The sequence below is a fragment of the Cajanus cajan genome, chromosome 10 (genome assembly GCF_000230855.2).
Source record: "Cajanus cajan strain Asha chromosome 10, NIPB_CcT2T_4, whole genome shotgun sequence".
Classification (NCBI taxonomy): Eukaryota; Viridiplantae; Streptophyta; class Magnoliopsida; order Fabales; family Fabaceae; genus Cajanus; species Cajanus cajan.
This window is the reverse complement of record NC_138526.1, coordinates 48,601,765-48,621,310: the sequence shown is the minus strand read 5'-3', so window position 1 is coordinate 48,621,310 and position 19,546 is coordinate 48,601,765. Positions and strand designations below refer to the sequence as shown.

At 31.7% G+C, this 19,546-nt stretch overlaps 2 protein-coding genes across 10 annotated transcripts; both read right to left on the bottom strand.

Annotated features, from left to right (window-relative positions):
- Positions 1–277: 277 nt before the first annotated feature.
- LOC109806039 (telomere repeat-binding protein 2) lies at positions 278–6,304 on the bottom strand. 9 transcript variants are annotated; one of them, XM_083065396.1, is made up of 11 exons: positions 5,941–6,304; positions 4,831–5,031; positions 3,831–4,737; positions 3,511–3,726; positions 3,351–3,404; positions 3,169–3,248; positions 2,748–2,989; positions 2,088–2,414; positions 1,712–1,799; positions 1,527–1,606; positions 531–668 (listed from the first exon to the last, which is right to left on the bottom strand). In XM_083065396.1, the coding sequence occupies exons 2-10, from the start codon at positions 4,909–4,911 to the stop codon at positions 1,550–1,552; spliced, it is 2,052 nt and encodes a 683-aa protein (XP_082921522.1). In that variant the 5' UTR covers positions 4,912–5,031; positions 5,941–6,304; the 3' UTR covers positions 531–668; positions 1,527–1,549. The 9 variants fall into 9 exon arrangements, with proteins under 9 accessions (XP_082921520.1, XP_082921518.1, XP_029128740.1 ...); XM_083065394.1 differs by lacking the exon at positions 1,527–1,606 and having other exon boundaries at positions 278–673; positions 5,941–6,302; XM_083065392.1 differs by lacking the exon at positions 1,527–1,606 and having other exon boundaries at positions 278–668; positions 5,941–6,299.
- A 5,708-nt stretch (positions 6,305–12,012) lies between these two features.
- On the bottom strand, positions 12,013–17,649 carry ORP3C (OSBP(oxysterol binding protein)-related protein 3C). The gene is made up of 10 exons (XM_020368143.3): positions 17,208–17,649; positions 16,372–16,465; positions 15,994–16,110; positions 15,834–15,906; positions 15,391–15,509; positions 15,072–15,193; positions 14,423–14,599; positions 13,905–14,049; positions 12,758–12,936; positions 12,013–12,418 (listed from the first exon to the last, which is right to left on the bottom strand). Exons 1-10 carry the CDS (start codon positions 17,303–17,305, stop codon positions 12,172–12,174), a joined length of 1,371 nt encoding a protein of 456 aa, XP_020223732.1. The 5' UTR covers positions 17,306–17,649; the 3' UTR covers positions 12,013–12,171.
- Between the last annotated feature and the right edge of the window lie 1,897 nt (positions 17,650–19,546).

The following is a 19,546-nucleotide window of genomic DNA, read 5'->3' as shown; positions in this document are numbered from 1 at the left end:
AGTACCAAAATTTTAATTTGTCTAAAATAGTAATAATTTGATTTTGTTTCAATTCAAAAGTAAATTATGTAAAGAGTGGATTATTACTTTGATTATGTATGTGTCTTATTCATTTAATATTATCATTTAGAATTAAACAGCGATTAGCTAATAATAGATAAGCTCTAGCTACACTGTTCGGTGGGTCCATAATTGAATTTGCAGATTTATTTCTGTGATTAACATGTGCATCAGTGCATGCATCCTGGTGCACCTCCAATTACACACCAAACATTGATTATGGAGACAACCTGCTAAGTAACTTTTCTATAGCTTCTTCACATTGTTATGGTATCATTTCTTTACATAATAGATGAAGTGACATAGTACTAAAAAAGGAAAGTGGTAAACACATATTCCATAAATACAGTAAGACAAAGTAATAAATGGTAGTGTTAATGACTAAGGGTCATAAAGCTGAAGAGCCAACCCATCTACAAGCCACGTGGTGGTGTCTATTAAAGAAGAAGGCAAGGTTTTGAGTGGTGCCTGAGGTGTTGCTTAGTTTGCTGCTGGGACCAATATGCATGGGCAGTTAGGACCCTATCCAAAAGTTCTTGAGGAACTGGCTCTCCCCTCCTTTGCTGAGGGGATATCCTTGCTGTGTGCACCAGTGTTTTCCATTTATCCTGCACTATCCCATACCTAAATCATATGCCAATACCTTTTCTCTAAGGGGGCAACCAAAATCATAGTCCTTCTAGTCCTTTATAAAAGAAATTAAGTTCTTGCTAACCGGTGTCCTTAGGAATCAAAATGTTTTTTTTTTTCCTTGTTAAAAACTGCAATAAAGTTCCACGAGAAAATATACAGATACACTTTTTAATAAAACTTTTCTACTTTTGATTCCTTAACTAGTGTCTTAAAGACACTTGTTAATATTTTTCAAGAAATAAATAACTAAGTCACAAAGATCGATAAAAACAGAAAAGATAATTAATTTTCACTAATAATGTCTTATGCCAAAAATATCCATTGAATTGAATAATTTAAATAGTGTTTATATTGAGACATTACACCTTTCCACTGATGTCCATAACTTGTTAATAAATCAATAAATACTTCAACTTGCATAAAAGGTAAGTAGGTGTCTTACTAATAAATTTCACAATAAATAAAGCGAATAAAAGAAATTAACAATTGGTACATCTCAAGGTGAGTTTGTTTCTTATAAATAGGACTAGAAAAAAAAAATTTGCTTTTCTTTGTATAAAGGACCAGATGGAGTACTAGTGAAAGTGACCCAGTTCTTTCTTTTGGATTCTATCACTACCTAACTTTACAGAAAAAGGATATGATAATTAAATTTTCATAGATCAAATTCTATTTTGGTAAACGTTAAATCAAGTAGCTAGAACTAGGAAAAACATTAGGCATTAGGCGATGAACATGTACAGCAGATGTCGTGTCTGGCCGGTTAATATTGGAACCAAAGCAAGAGATCATTAATGAAGCAAAAATAGTTTGCCTAATATACAAGTACTTGCCTTGAAACAGCAACTACTTGGTTTTAAATAAAAGTTATTGGATGATGAAGATTATAGAAGAAAGCGTGCCACCCAACAACCTGAAGTGTGACAACCACGTTCTTTTCAACAATCCATTTGAGCAAGAACAAAATCCAATAACGAACAAAAACTTAGCTATGCATAAGGGTAGCAAAAGCTTTTACCTTCAAATCCACATATGTCCGATGCTTTGCATTATCAAAAGCACGAAGTTTAACATCACGCCACCTGATTTTCATCCCCAAAAAGAAACTATATGAAGGGATTGTCAAAAGGAAATATAAAATGAATAAATCTCTCAACACTTGAGGCAAAAACACGGTGGAAAGCAAGAAGCAAAAGACAAGTCTTACTGACCAAATACTAATCGTCAGACTCAGTCACTAAGAGCATGTTTGAATATAAACTTATAAGAGTTTTTAAGAGCTTCTTTACTGGAAAATACTCTTCATTTTCAGTAGAGAAACTCTCAAAAACCTTTATAGACTATATTCAAACAGGTTCTAAGTTGGACTGATCACAAGCCAATTTAAATCTTACCTTCCAGTTCCAAGTTTCTCAACTGCTTGAACGAGTGCTTCCACTTCAGCAACCGAAAAAGGCCTACGAATTCGGCGCTGTGCAATCTCAGTTCGCTTAGATTTCTGATGCACAGGTATCACAGCTAGTGCCTCCATACCCATTTCAGGAACATTAATCAGCTCTTTGGAATCTTTAAATTTTTTTTCACCAGATGTGTTGATGGGTGAAGGTGCTGAATCATGATCACTTTCAACAAGGTTACCTAAACCGGCTATTTGATGCTCAGCTAACATGTTAGAAAAGCATTGAATCCTCTGATGAATTACAGCAGGACTTGAAGTGTACCTGAATATATCAATGATCTAATTCAATTGTAGAAAGAAAAAAAAAAGACTAAAATTAATGCAGTATATGAAAATGAGTTATGTTAGATGAAAATATTCTGCAATGCACATAATTCATATCAAGTGAAGTGGGCCATCAATTATGATGAAGGAACAAGGAGAGAGAGAAAGTGAAGTTGTTGATTGAGGTCAGGAATTATGTGAGGAAAATATTATTAGTAAGTAACATTTCCGTGTTAACATCTCAAGGGAAAAATGAAATATCAACAAAAATGCAGAGGCATTAATCCATGTAATGCACTATTAGTGCATTCAATTGGAAGTTAAGCATTACCCTATTAAAGGCTGAGGCATGTCTGCACTAGGAACACAGAGAGAATCTGTAGCACATGCAGGTGATTTGTTTTGGGAAGAATTAGGCTCCAGGGTGAAGCCCAAAGCATCCAGGTGGTTATCATGAGAAATTCCAGTCTGAAGTAGAGTTTTATTGTCATCTCTAACCTTCTTCCCATGGAGAATCACACCTACACGTAATCCACTTCCAAGTACCGCAGTCACTGCCTCCATCACTGTCCTCTGCAAAGCAAATTGTTGTAAGAGCTTCATCCAACGTATGTGAAAGATGCAATAATAATCATACCACATGATGAAGCAGCATGGCAAGAATACACACACAGAAACAGATGCCATCCATAATTAACATCTAAATACAGGATAGGGTGATTGTGTGTATGTTATAATAGAATTTATCATACCCTCAAGGATCCAATGGTTGCAGTTTCTGGAATCTCAATAAAAAGCTCGGGCACTCTAAATGATTTGATCCTAAGCTTCACTGATTAAAAGAAAGACATCTTCATGTAAGAACCTCTTTGAAGACATCAGTCAAGTCAGAGTACATAAAGAATCACTCCCTCAAATTTCAATCTTCCCATACCATGAGAATCTCCAGATCGTAATGCAGAGTGATCCAAGGATGATGTTCCATGATCTGCATCAAAGATTTGGAATTTATTCAGCAAAAGATTCCTGAGACCTTTAAATCAAGTGGCCAAGTAAAACCAATTTGAATGAAAGAAGGTCATTTAAAGTAAAACCTTTGCTCATCCCAGAAGATGAACAAGAAAAACTTTGATTCGTGTCATTCTTGGGTGAATAATAGGTGTCACCTCTTCTGATATATCCATTAGAATTTGTATCAGAGCTACAGTTAAAAATCTTCCTCTTTTTGAAAGGAATGTTCATTTGAGATCTTTGGCTTTTATAATAGTTCTTCCTACTGCTGTAAACTGGCTTCATATTTCCATCCAAAACTAACATGTTTTCAATTGAAAAACAGATTAGTGAACAAGCAAAGAAGCATGAAGAGTGAAGAAACAAGAAAGCCAGTAGTTTCATATGATATGCGTGAACTTACCACTGTTAGACAGTGTATCATGCTTTGATTCTTGAGCAACTTCATGATATTTAGAAGCCAATCTTTTATTTATTTTTCTATCATCTATAAAAGTAATTGGCCTAAAGGACTTTATTTTGGTACTAGGGTGAGCACACCCAGAAAAGTTTTCGTCATCATCTCTACTATATACTAGAACATTGTCACAACCTTTGGACAATGAGCTCTGAGGCATGCTGTCATCATACCCAGACAACTTGACATTGCCACATGAATTGATCAGTGCTGGAGGTTTTTCATCCAAGGCCTCAAAACAGCACAACTCAGTCCCGGTATCAATGGGAACCTTCCCAAGCTTATGCAGCTCATCTTTTATTTTACTTACATCACCATCTAACTTGAAACCGCTACTCTCTGGACATCCAGAGGAACCTAATTCAACTTTGCTAGCTGAATTTTCCATTCCATTTTGGCCTTTTCCATCCACCGGTGTCTCAGCAACAAACCTCTCTGAGCAACTAGAACTTGTTACTATAGAAGCAATGCATGAATGGCCATCATTTTCATGTTGCAATTGTTCCTTCGAACAGCCCTTTTGATTGTATACTTGTGACGAAATATTAGAGAAGCATTTTCTGTCACTACTTCCTTCGTCGGAAAGCTCAGCTTTGAATGGTTTATTTTCTTTAACAAATTCATTCTGGTATCTTCTGTCACAACTTGCTTCATCAGAAAGCTCCGCTTTGAGTGGTTTATTTGCATCCAGGCACTCCTCTTTAACAAATCCATCCCTATTCTTTTGCGATGATCTATCACTAGATGTCGATGGATTGTGTTTCTCTTGCAATAAATTGTCAGCTACGGTGGCCAATAAGTCAAATGCACACATTTGATTGTCTTCCAACCTTCTTTGAAATGTAGCATTCCTCTAGGAAATATTAAAAAAAAAAAAAAATTGGTTTCATAGTCTGTAACTAAATAGACAATAGAAATCCCCAGATGAGAAGTAGAACTTATTTACCCTAGCAGATCGGGTAGCACGGCGCTTGGTTGGAACCTGATAGCCATTAAAGCTATAGTCTAACCTCTTCTGCGGCACCATATCTCAGGAACCATGCCAATATAAGAATTGAGATCAAACATGAAACATCAGCAATCCAATACTCATAAATAAACTTGAACTCTGCATGTTGCTTGACTCCACTGGTTTCGTTTGGAAAGCCTGACAGTTAATGCTCATTAGTGATGGCTCAAATACACTATAGTGAACTAGTATAAACAAAGGTTTATGCTACTAATGTTGTGAATGACAAAGCATATTATCTGATACAGAAAATAAATTCTACTAATCCATATTCCCCTACACCATTCGCGGGCGTGATGGGGCATCACAAAAACTAGAGGGAAAACAATATTAGCATAAATGAACGCTCAAAAAAGGCCATTTATCAGATATATTAAATATATTGTATATTAATATTTGTAATCATTTTACCAAATGGGAAAGTAGGTGCCTTAAACTAAAAAACCAAAACCTTTGCACGGAGAAGTAAACCAAATTTAAGCTGGGAGAAGGATACAATTTGCAAAAATAAAATATAAACCCCATGAAGCAATAGTTTTTGAAAGGTTCAAACGTGAAATTAAAAGGCAAAGGGAGAAAGCAAAATTTATGAGACATAAAAGTTGAACTAGAACACAGGAAAGGGATTCCAAAACGAGGCTAGATTCCAGACATGCTAACGAGAAGAGAACTAAACTAAATTCAGACCAAAAGAGATCTAAAATCACGGAACAAAATGGGTCTCAGAAAACAACCAACAATCATCACGTGCAGCCCGGACACCAGAGATCAAATCATCACAAGCTCGAATTGATCAAAGGGACACATGACATAAAAACAACTGATGCATTGTGGTCGCGGAGAAACTGAAAATTCATATCTTATTGTCTCAGAACCACAAAACAGTGCCCGCATAAAATCCTACGTCAAAATTCCAACTTCATCTTCCAGTCCCAAACCCCAAGGATAAACTCGACAGTTTAGAAGGGAAAAAGTAAGAAGAGAAAAAAAAAACGAAACTTGGCATATTTTAGAGAAGCAAAACCCATCAAAGCTCAACATGATCACCTCTTGGCACAGATTGCCGTTCAAAGATCAGAACTTTTACTTCCAAAAAGTGGAAATTTCGGCAAATTTTGGAATTTTGAACCGAATGAGAGATGGGGAATAGTGAAAGAGAATTCGGAGTGAAAATGACTCCACCCCAGAAAAAAACAAAAAATAAAAATCTCTCAAGTCTCAATTATGCAGGAAATGTTTGGTTTGAGATAGAGAGGGTGGGCATTTTGAAAATTGTGTTGTTCTCTCATTGTGAATCTGAAATCTGAAATCTGAATCTAATCTGATTATGATAATGTGTGTTGTGTTGTGTTGTGAATGGCTAAAAGTAAAACCCTGTGAAAACCACCAAAGCTATGCCTTAAACCCCAAGAGTTTATAGCATTGACCGTGTGTCAGTGTCACCGGAGCTATCGGTGGTTGCAGGAAATGGCACCGGATATAGTAGGTGGACCTAAAGACCGGTTCCACGCAATTCGATGAGCCATGTGCCACCAGATTCCGACACGTGGCTACCCTTTCCATCCTGTGGTTGCTTCTGGTCCGCACGATCGGGAAAGACGCTCACTCCTCACATTTTCTTTTTCAACTCCCGCTGTAATTAATTAGACTTTGCACTTTCCATCTTATTCATTTCAATTTCATTTCTATTCGTCTGCCTCAATAATACTTTAAGAACAACAAAAACAAATAGTGGGGATCGCCGAAACAAAGGGAACAGACTAGTGTTTTTTATATAGGTTACTATATTATAGGTCAAATTATGAGTATAATTTCTACTTTTCAAGTTTATTTTGGATCTTAATTTGAAATAATATAAGATTTAAGGAAATTGTTCACATAAAAAATCCTTGTGGCTTGTGAGTGTCCTAAAAAAAAAACTTGTGAGACTAAATTTAAATAAAAAAATGTAAAGGAATTGAATTCAAAGTTAAATTAAATATAGAAGGTGGAAATTATAATTATGATGCAAATATTACCAATTTGTGCAACCAAGTGTCTATATTTAGTTAATGGTTGTCTTAATTTAATTAGCGATTAAATTTTTAATACAAGATATTTGTGATCTTATGATAATTATTTATTATAAAAAGTATAAAAAAAAAAATTATATTGCATAAAGTAAATATATATTAAATGACTTTGATAAAGTTGAAAAAATAATGAACTTATTTATAAAATAACATCAAATATATTTAAATATAATAATTGTCAACATAATAAATCAAAATGGTTAAAAATATTTTTTCTTTAAATTATTTAAAATATCAAAGGTGGGCTTTTTGGCCCAGATAAATTAAAAAAATAAAAATACACAAAATAAATTAAAAAAATAACAAATTACTAGAATAGGTAGTTTTTGACACGTAAGAATACACATGGATGGAGAAAACGCGGGAGACTGGACGTTTTTTAGACGAAGCCTCCTCTCATGCGCCTTGTATGGGCCCACGTGGCACATGTCTGACGTGGAGAAGAAAGAGCAGGGGGAGGCGTTTTTTAGATGGAGTCTCCCCTCAGGCGCCATCTGTGCAGATTTTGTCACGTGGTGATGTGCCTCCACCCTAGGCACCATCTGTGCAAATTTTTAAACAATTTTTTAAAATTTATAACAAATTCAATTTTTATTTATTATAATTATTTATAAAATAAATTATAATATTTTAAAATAAATTATCAATAAATTAATTTTTATATATTAAATATTGCACAAGAGTTTTTGTACTTTTTTTAAGAGATTTTGTATTTATATATAAAAAAAAAGCACTTAAATTCTTTTAACTAAAATATAAGTAAATTTTAATTAAGTCAACTTTATTAGATATTTTAATTCAAAAATATCTTGAGATAATAAATGAGAGTATTATTTATAATTAATGTGATTAAAAATATTTTAATAAATATAATATGCATTTTATATGAAATCATGAAACTTAAATATATTTTTTTATGTGAAATTAGTTTTTTTCCTCTTATATATAGAGAAAGTACTATTTTTTTGACGGGAATGTGTTTAGAAATTCTTGTAACTTCTTATTTTTTAACTAAATTAATTTTTTATTTATCATATTTATTTATGAATTAAAATTTTAAATTTTTTAAATAAATTAGAAATAATTAAAAATAATATTATATTAAAATATAAATTATTTATGTTAAATTCATATATAATTTATTAAAATATATTATTTATTTATATGTATAATTTATTATATAATTTAGTTATATATAATAAATATTTAATCTATGAAACACAGACTAAAATACTAATACAAATAATTTTATGGTACAATATAAATTGTTTAATATAAATTTAAAATATAATTTATATATTTTAAAAATATTATTTATTTAATTTTTAAATATAATTTATATATTTAAAATATTATTTGTATACATAATTTATTTTAAATTTTAATTATATATAATAAATATTTAATTTATGCATTACAAATTTACACTAACTAAAATATTAGTAAAGCTTAAATTTGATATCTATATTTTAACCTTTTAGCACATACTAAATAGAGATTTATGTCTTGTTTAATTAATTTGTTCATTTAATTTCTCTCTTAATTTTTAAAAAAATAATATAATTTCAATCTTTTTGTTTGATGAGATGAGACTAACAATTTTTTTATATGACTGATACGTATTATTTTTTTAATTTATCACAGAAAAAATAATTATATTTAATGATAGAAGGATCAAGTTAAACATTAAATAAAATGATAGACAAAAACTAATTTAGATTAATTAAAAATATTTGGTTCATTCTTATATATATCATTTTTATATTTTTATTTTTTGATAATTTCATAAATTTTATATTTTAATCTTTATAATAATAGAAAATTAAAAATGATATGTATAGAAAAAATCAAACATAACATTTTAAAGATACTTAAAAAGGTAAAATTCATCCTACTATATAGATAAAAAAAAATTTAAATCTATAATATCAGCATACAATATATTATAAAAATTAAAACTAAAAATTACAACAATTAAAATATGTTACTCACTTGCACTACCCTGGACCACCAAATAAAATATAATAGCACTATCCTGGACTACCGGACGAAGTAAACTTTTGCAAAATCCAATAACACGTTGTAGACTTTAAGTATTATTGGTGTGTTTGAATTTGATAGTGCCTGGGGCTGGGGCGCCACATGTACAACGTGCCTAGGGGAGAGGCGCTATGCCAAGTGTCATTGCAGATTATTTTTAAAATTTAATTTATAAATAATTATAATAAATAAAAATTAAATTCGTTATAAATCTTAAAAAATTGTTTAAAAATTTGTGTCATAAACACATACATAGTGCCTAGGGTGGAGGCGCATTGCCACTCGCAAAATCTGCACAGATGGCGCCTGGGGGGAGGCTCCATCTGAAAAATGCATCCCCTACTCTTTCTTCTCCACGTCAGACATGGGCCACGTGGGCCCATACAAGGCGCATGGAAGAGGCTTCTTCTGAAAAATGCCCAGCCCCTTGCATTTTCTCATCCACGTGTCTTCCTACGTGTCAAAAACTACTTATTCCAATAATTTATTATTTTTTTAATTTATTTTGTGTATTTTTTTTTTTTTTAATTTATCTGGGCCAAAAAGCCATCAAAGATGAGGTCATGCAACTTGAACAGAGATTACTTGACGTAAAACCCATTTGAAATGTGAGTTCACCCAAGGCAACGGGCACAAAAATAGAAAGAAAAAAGATGAAGGTCTACCAGAAATTTGCCAGGTCCACAGATTCAGTAGACCAAAAAAACCGTTTAAATCAGATAAAGAAAAATGGTAAGAAAATTATGTATAAAAATTGACGTAGTTACGAATTTACGCTCTTGGTGTAAACGTTTAAACTTAGTTGAACAATAATTCTAAATGTGTGATTCAGCGGTAAGAGTTGATCCACGCTTAAGCAAGGTCAGGAGTTCGAATTTTTGGGTCTGCTATCCCACTCTTTGAGGTGCCTTCTTCGGAGATTAATCACTACTATTAGTGATAGATACTCCAAGGACAAAAAAAAAAAAAAAAAACTTAGTTAAACGGAATTTCAGTCACGTTTTGTTTATTAGAAAGGTGAAACGGATGTGTCAATGGTTAAACAACACAGCTTTAAGAAATACTGTTAACTTGATGAAGGCTCGTAATTAAAATTTATTATTAATATAACTTTTAAGATGATTATTTTAAAAATTAACAAATTTAAAATACATATATTTTTTGGCTAAGGCATTGAAAAATTGATGTTATTTTTTTCACTTTCGGTGCGCAAACCAGTACCTGTAATCTATATGTTGCATTCAATATTTTACTTTTGGTAAGGCATTGAATGATTGATAAAGGTAAATAGAAAGCTGGGTGTAGATTCTTCACCCTACTTGGTTGAGTGCTTGATACTATGCGGCTATGCATCTGCGTGGAGTTTCATTAATTTATTGCAATGTCTGTTTTGATTATTTTTCTATAATTTATATTATGCTTATCCGTCGTCATTTATCAATGTAACAGATAAATGTGCAAATAAGTGGTTGGAAAGCCAAAAAAACGTGTAAATTACATAAACATCTACGAAAGTTTTATCAGGTTACATAAATACTTTTTATTTTTTCTACTCCTACAATATTTTTTAAAAAAAAATTGTTGAAACATTCTTTGTATTTACATTAGCTTCTTTTAGTTATTTGAAAAATATTAGACTACGACTTCCTGTAAACAATGTTTTAAAAAAAAGTGCTTGTACAAAATCTAAAGGAGTATGGTTATAATTTATATTAAATAAATAAAGGGGAATAAGAGAGGTGGGGGTGGCTCTCGTTCACATAAAGCATTTAGAAGAACACGGCAGATGGTGTGTTTTTCTCATTGCAGACAGAAACAACATAAACAGAGCCCTTCTCACCTATGTTTTCCCGCAATTATAGAAAGAGACGACACCGGTGTAACTTTTACTAAGTGTTACACCACTCAATAACTTAATATTAATTTTGAATTTTGAAAATCCAACCGTTAGATTGAAAGTTCATATCTCTTAGATCATATATATCAAATTTTGTTAAATTTGAATAACAACTTGAAGGTAATCAAAGTGTTTATATTTTAGTATATTTTAAAATAAATATATTACGTCAATTTTCTTTTATGCGAATGAAGTATCAAATCATCTTGGATTAATATAAAATTTTGTATATGTGATCTAAGAGATATGAACTTTCAATCTAACGGTTGAATTTTCAAAATTCAAATTTAATATCAAGTTATTGAGTGGTGTAACACTTAGTAAAAGTTACACCGGTGTCATTTGAACCCTCCTCTTATAAAAATGTTTATTTTTTGTTTATCAAAAATAAAGCCGTTTTACTGTATTTTTTTGTTCATTAAATTGTTTCATATGTGGTTATTTCATATATATAAACCAAATAAACATAAACCAGCACAGTACGAGCCACCCAAACCAGCAAGCTTGTCACATTAAACTTGAAAAAACTATTTTCCAAAACTCACTTCAAATATACTCTTAACAAATTCAACGCTTGGACACATTCTAGGAGGGAATAAATGAACAGAAAAAATTACAATCCCTCATATGTTTGGAAGTTCAAAATCCTTCGAACTTGCTGAATTTAAGATACTAGAAAATGTATATAGAAAGTAATAATGACTAGTTTTCAATAGATACAAGAGGTTTTTTTTTTAATTTTCCTCTCCTCCCCTCGTTAATAAAATAAACTCCTAAACAAAAACAAAATTACTTCAGACATTTCCTCCCAAGTCCAAAATATAAAAGTTGATGTAAATGGCAAAAGGGGGTTGAGAAAACAAACTATCTTTCCCATTCTCATGTTCTCTGTTTAGGTCTTCTATTATTCTTTCCAAAGGCGTGTTTGGACAAATATAGGTAGGGCAACTGTTTTATACACGGTAAAATATCGAGTATTTGCATGCTACTCTTGGCAAAATTTTGATTAAATAGCACGCCGAAATGATTCACTTCTTCAACAACTGATCTATACGGCCACATGCAAAATCTTATGCATCTCATTTGAAAATTCTAAGATCAAGATCACCGTGAAAAGAGAAAAAAAAAATTGATAAGACTGAATACTGAACAGCAGAGATATTGTACACAAGCCAACCACCAGCTAAAAACAAATTTCCCACGTATCAATAAAAGAAGTTACATGAACTAAATGTGCCATTCCAAAAACCAAAAGCACATTGAAACTACTCATTCCGTGGACAAATTACCATACTGCCATGGATTGAATTCAATTTCTTTATTATCAACATGATCAATGCTGCCTGAGTTATCTATAGCAGCCCGATGCTCGCTGTATTTACCATTGTATTGGTAGATCTCCAAATCACCCCAAGGAGTTTGTGTCACTTCTTCAGTTATATCAAACCATCTTGGAGTGAAATTATGCCCTTTGGCTTCTCGAGTTCTCTTTTCAGCACGTTGCTTCTCCTCCAAACTGTAAGGGAAACCAACTCAACATCTTAACGGGAAGTTATGCACATTATGAAAACACACTAGGGCTAGGCACTATAGTAGAGTACTAGATCAACACAAAGCAATAAATTTCTCTGCTATCTTGATGATTGACTAGAAACACATCCCCCTTCCCTCTCCTAAAAAGAAAGTAAGTCATCTAATACAAATTGTTGTACCCTTGTACTAAATATTGTTACTAATGAAGACAACATCGACCATGCAAAACAGTTCCTCTTTTTATATTTGGACTGCTTTAATAATATGCGCACTAACTACCATATTTTCAAGCAAAAAGGGAATGAAAGTAAGGATAAGCAACCTGCTCTTTTCTGTTCCTGATTTGGATAGATCACCCAACTCAAGTGCATATCTATCTGGGCGTAAACGAGAATCTGATGCCAACAATTTTTTAGGGGCAGTGTCAAAGCTGTTTATTTTATGTGCAAAGTGTGTATACTGGAATTTATCATTCGGTGGAACATCAGCAACATGCCAAACCTGCAAAATAAAACCGCAGAGAAAATAGCAACAACAATTATAAGTAACTTTCTTAGTTCCTTCACCAATTGATGTAGCAGCAGAAAATATAAAACTAAAACATTTATCATTTTAAAGTAGTGTTAGATTCTCGATACTCCACACTGAGTTCATAGGATCAGTTCAAGCTTCTTATCAAAAAAATCACCAGCAACACTCAAATGAAAGGATTATTTATCATTGTCAACAGTTTCACAAATAATTTATTTACACATAGAAAAAGACAATGCATAACAATCTAATTCTTGAAACCATAAAAATGTGTGCCCACTTCAAAAGATAAGTTTATAATCATATTTTTAAACTCAGGATTTGGTCTACACTATACAAAAACTAAAATAGACTAATAAAGTAATAATAGTTGAAAATTTGAAAGAATTTGCTATTTCTCAGCTTCCATGCCAGGTGGGAAGCAAAAATAAAGGAAAAAACCCCTCTTCTTTTGAATGGAGAAGGAAGAGGCCACAAAAAAAAAGGATGGCTAGAATAGAACTGGTTGGGTAGGGAATAGATTGGTCTACAAAAACTAAAATAGACTAACAAAGTAATAATAGTTGAAAATTTGAAAGAATTGCTATGTCTCGGCTTCCATGCCAGGTGGGAAGCAAAAATAAGAAGAAAAAACAAAGGATAAGGGATGTCTACGATAGAATTGGGGTAGAGAGGGTGGTGTTCATGGATGGAGGATGGTCATCTTTTAATTTTTATCCTATTATAATTGTTTGATTGGAAATAGAGCTGCCCTTCTTCACAAGTCAGTACAACTCTATTTTTACCAATCACGCAAGCAGATAGACCAGGTAAACAGCAAAAATCTAATGTTAGAAACAAAGTTACATCCCATTAGCACAAGTTGAATCTAAATCCAATATCGTAGTAGCACAACAGGTCCTGATCATTTTTTAGATTCTTTTTCTATAAAGAAACACCTCTTTCAATTCTGTATCTGGAAGAGGCTCTCCTTCCAAATCACAGGGTTGATAACTCATTGACTCATTCCACTTCCCAGTCATCAATATTTTAGGCTCCTCGGCAGAATTATAAACATATCCATCTACTTCATAGCGACCAGCCCTGCAAGATATCAAGAAAAACACAAAAATCTATTTAAAGAAGCTAATATTTGAACACAGAGAAATAAAAGAAAATAGAAATCATGATCAGAAGGGATTTAAGTCATTCATTTCTCATTAAAAAGAAATTCAATTACAAGCAAAAATAAGTAATTTACTGGTTCTGGAGAACCAGATTAAATAGTCAGGCAAGGCAGGAAAATTCAATACCATGACACTCCCAAGACATTTTAATTTCATTATACATCGAAATCCAACTGTAATGCTACTTATATAATAGCCCAGAAGTTGAATCTAAATCCAATATAGTACTGGTACAAACCAATAAAAAATGTTTTAATTGAAAAACAATACAAGAAAATGATGTTACATACCCAAACCATCCACATGGTTGAAAGTACAGTACAACTTTGTCCCCAGTTGTCAAATTTGTCATTATCATCTCCCCAGGTGAATCAATCCATGTCCGGCCAAATATCAAATTATTAACCTTGGTTGGAGGGGGAACCAAATCTAAGACTACACCATCCTTCTTAAGGGTTACGCGTGTTCTGCAAAAAAATTATCACAAAACCTATAATTATTTCCCAACTAACAAATGACAAAAAAATGACAATTCTGCTGAGAACAAGATAAGTCAAGTGAAGACCAAATTTGTTGTATATTTATATAACACTGCATGCTGCATCTCAAAGCAATAGTGTATGAAGACTCTTTATAAAATAGAATGTGGCAAACTTCTTGTGAGATTCTTGAAAAGCATTTTAAGTTTGATTAGAAAAGCATGCTAAATTATGTGTAAAATACTGTTATATGTCTCTACCCTAGAAAACACTCAACCCTATCTTTTCAACCTTGAATAAATAACTCTGAAAAGAGATGGTAAGCAAACTCTCATGTTGAGTGTGGCATATGAATGGAGAGATAGGAAGTTGGAAGAATAAAAATACAGACAATGAGTGGCAATAAGAATAGAATAGAATAATAAGGTAATCTACAAAACAAATGCAATGTATTGATCACCTTCCAACAGGGTAAACATCAACAGAATTTCCCAAAAACTTCGTCTTTAACTTTGAAGTCACATCGTACGTAAAATGCTCATTCTCAGCATGCCCAGCACTCATTGGGGGATGGTGACTCACCTGAAAGTAAAAATATATCTATAAGACATCCAATACAAGGGAGAAGAAAACAGAGAAGGGAAAATAAAAATCCATAAACAACATGTTCACCTAACAATGCAAAAGAAAGTAAGCGTGACAAGAACATAACAGTTCTCCAAATGCTGGTAGAGAGAGAGAGAGGGAGTTCTCATGAGAATCGCATACTTAAATGGTACCTGTTCTGCTAGGAATGTAATTCCACCATGGTTAACCATCTCATAAGTCTCTCCAAGGATAGGGTTAAAAGGCTTCCAGATTCGTTGGTATGCAAAGTACACAGATATAGCCCATGACGCTGCAATGATTAAATAAGTTATAAAAGACATGAAACAATCAGAAAGTACATGCAAAAGGCTTAAAGATACTTCAATGTAATTAGAAGAACAATAACTAACACAACACCCCCTAGCTGGCAATATTTTTGGGTAAATTCAATCATATACATCCTTTTCTATGAATAACAAAAGAATCATATACAGCCTTGACCATGTGTCAAAATTAGATTTAACACTTCATTCTTTTTGTTAACTTCACACTCCATTACCTTTAAGATAACAATTCAATTAATGAAAAGAAATAAAAAAATGGAAGAGAAATAAGAGAGGTACAAATAACTCACATGCATACACCAGCCGCATGTACGGGTCCTCACATTCATCTGCCTTATCTAACAGGTAGGAGTACTCCATCAACTAGTTCAAGCAACTCAAAGTTCAATCAAGTGCCAACACAAACAAATAAAGCAATTTAAAAAAGAAAAAAAGTAAAGCTATGCAAACCTCTGCCATTTTCTGAAGCATAGTCATTGGTTCAAAAATAATAACTGGTAGTGTTACCATTGATGTTACATCCGAGCCGATATATTTGTGCATCATCTTCCAGTAACCATCTCTTTCCTGTTTACAAAAGCCAAAGATAGGAAAGAATAAATGTTTTCACAACAATGTTAGTATCAGGTATGTGCTAAAGAAGAGAAAAATAGAGTGAAACCAAAAAAAGGAGTAGAATCTTTACAATCAACAATAAATAAAACTAAAAGCAACACAAAGAGAAAATTTAAGGGAGACATTAAGTATTTTCAATGTCTATACATGAAGTAAAAATAAGGCAATACTGAAAAAGTTGGAACTAAAAAGTAACATTAACAAAATAAGCACCTCTGGTTTCCATCTTCCTCTTTGAGCTTCCTCTTCTGCATCCTCTTTACCACCCTCTGGATTTATGACTTCTACCCCTTCATATCCCAGCAACCTAAAATAAAAGGAGAACATGTGTAAACTTGCATTCCCCATAATCACTACACTTCTTGGTGATGAAACTGAAAAGTTGCACTGGAAAGATGTAAACTATGAAACTAAAATGAATGGAGGTGTGATAAAAGGATGACCAAGGACCTAAAAGACTGAGATAAAATTTCCAAACGCTTTCTTTATTTCTTTAGAATGTCAGTGGTTAATGAGATTTCACTTAGATAAACAGACAGTTATCTTTACTTTACTAATTACTAGTAGCTCACATCCTTGATGTATAAAAGTAAAGCAGTTGAATATTACTCTGGAATGCAGATCCATGAGGGAACATTGGCAGTACGGTGTTGAGAACTAGGAACTACAAACAAGTACACGGTACGACGATTCTCTCTTAAAATAACACTATAATAACAGCATGCCTTTTCTATACCGAATACTTTGTAAAAATTAAGATCTCATCTCTTCTTCTCAATAGCTATGATCATCTATGCACTTGGGATGAATACAATCTCGGGTGAAACATACCATACAGACATAAATAATTGAGTTAGATAAGTAACCGAGAAATACAAGTTGAATCACACAAGTGAACCTAGGCTATAAATCAAAGTAATAATATAAAAATCCAACAAGTATTACATAACCATCTGGTGTAGTCAATATATACATACACATAAGTGGAGACACAATGTACGATGACATATATGATTAATATACATGAACAAGAATAGGAATAGAAATACCCGTTGACAGATCGGTGCATGGCGTTGCTGAACATGGAGAAGCCGGAAGTCATGGCGGCGAAAAAGCCCTTATTTTCATTCTTCTCGGGGCTACCCATCTCTCAGTAAAACCCTAATTCAGAAGATCAGACAGAAGGGGAACAAATCGACGACGCTCCACGGCGCTGAGGCAAACCGAATTGAGAAAAGAAAAAAGAAAAAAAAAAAAAAAAAAAGTGTTTGTTTGAAATGAAATGAAGATAAAAAGTGAATAATTGGAAGCAGAAAAGAAAGGAGTGATTTGAGGAATGAATGAATTGAGTGAGGGGAGAGAAGAGGAAATTGGGTTTGGATTATGTTTAGGTGTTTGGATTTGTGTTGTTGGAGTTTAGAAATTAGAATTAGAATTAGAATGCGAAGAGAAGTGTGGATGAATGAACGAAGGTATAACTAAAAGCACTCACTTACGCTACTTTTATGGCGCGTGCGGATACAAGGGACTGAGTGAGACAGCAACAGGGCCACAATTAAAGGAAAGCAAAAATATGTTTTTGACTTTCTACTTTCTACTTTCTTCTCGATAATACTTCTTCATTTTTTAAACCTCAAGCGTGTAGTTCAGCGGTAGAAGTACGCTTAAGCAAAGTCAGGAGTTTGAATCCTGCCAACAAAAATAATAATAATACTACTTCATTTTCATTTTACTGTTTCACAAAATTACTTTACAAATTAATTAAAACTCATATCCCACAATCACTATATTTCAAGATTTTTACGTACATGTTAACCACCTCAATAAATGTATCAATTTATACAATTTTATTAAAATACTAACTCATTTTATCAATAAAAGCATAAACAGTGACTTAATAATTTATGAAAAATAAATTAAAAAAGTCAAATAATATTACATTATAATGTGAAAATATTATTTATTTTGGAACATTTCAAAATGTTAAAACTAGAGTTATTGTGAAACGGATAATGCATTAAATTAGAGAAAATTGAGATTAGATAAAAAAAAATGGTTGAAATATTAATTTATTTTATATATTTGCACAGATTTACTTTATAGTTCTTATATTGAAAAACTATTTTTTAGTTCTCATACAATCACTTTTGATTCTCTTTTGGTTTCTACCTCAAAAAATATTAACATAACTAATGGTGAATCAAATGGTAATGAGATGTCTGGTACTTTAAATTCTAATCTTATATTTTCACTATTTTTACATTTTACTCCATGAACTTCTACAAATTTACCTTTTAGTCAATGACTTAAAAACTACTCATTTTAATTCTTATACACCAGATCAACACTTTTTTCATTCTTTTGTTTTGCATGTTATATTTCTTATAAATAATCTTAAATCAATTAATTTTTATTTTTATTAATGTAAAATAAAAAAAGTTTTGAAGTTTTAGAGTTTATACTAAACATGATAATGGATGACAATAATTCCCATCACTCATCCCATTTAATGCATTGACTAATGAATTTCTTTTTATATATATATATATATATATATATATATATGTATGTGTGTGTATTTATGTTTATTCATAAATATTTTTTAAAATGTAAAATTTAAAATGAAAATATAAAAAATAAAATAAAACTTAAAAAAATAATTTTAAAATATATATTTATATGAAAAAAGAATTTTGTAACATATTTTTATACTAAAAGTTATACATACATATTTGTGATAAAAAGTAAATTAAACTAAATTAAATTATATATAATTAAAAATATTTTAAATACTTTTAAATGTGAAAGTACTCACATATACATATACAGTATTACTCATCTTTGTCTATATTAATTATCCATTTACAATGTATAATGAATTTTACTCACAAATATATGTATGATTTTTTTTGTCATCCTTAGTTTCAAGGTGTTTATAAGATAAGAAAATATAATTTTGAGTAGTGACTTGTGTTAACACTTTTACCAACTTGGTTATATAACACTATCGATATATCTCTAAATAATGATAATATTGATATAAAGTATTTTTTGTAAAAAAAAAAAAAAACTAATATTCAACAAGTATTATAAGAACATATAAAATAAATATCTAATATAATTTTTTTTTATCTAAGATTAAAATTCAACCCCTATACAACCTAATTAAAAAAATACATATCACTGCCGATTGTAGGTAGACTGCCAATATTGCTAACACTTTTGTTATCTCTTTAATTTTTGTGCATCAGTAGTCATTTACTTTTTTTATTTTATATTTTGGTTCTCTAACACTGCCACTGCATTGACACTTATTTTGATATCTCTTACACTGCATTACTACTTGAGACAATTTTGGTTATAGATGTAAGAAATATTATGCTATATA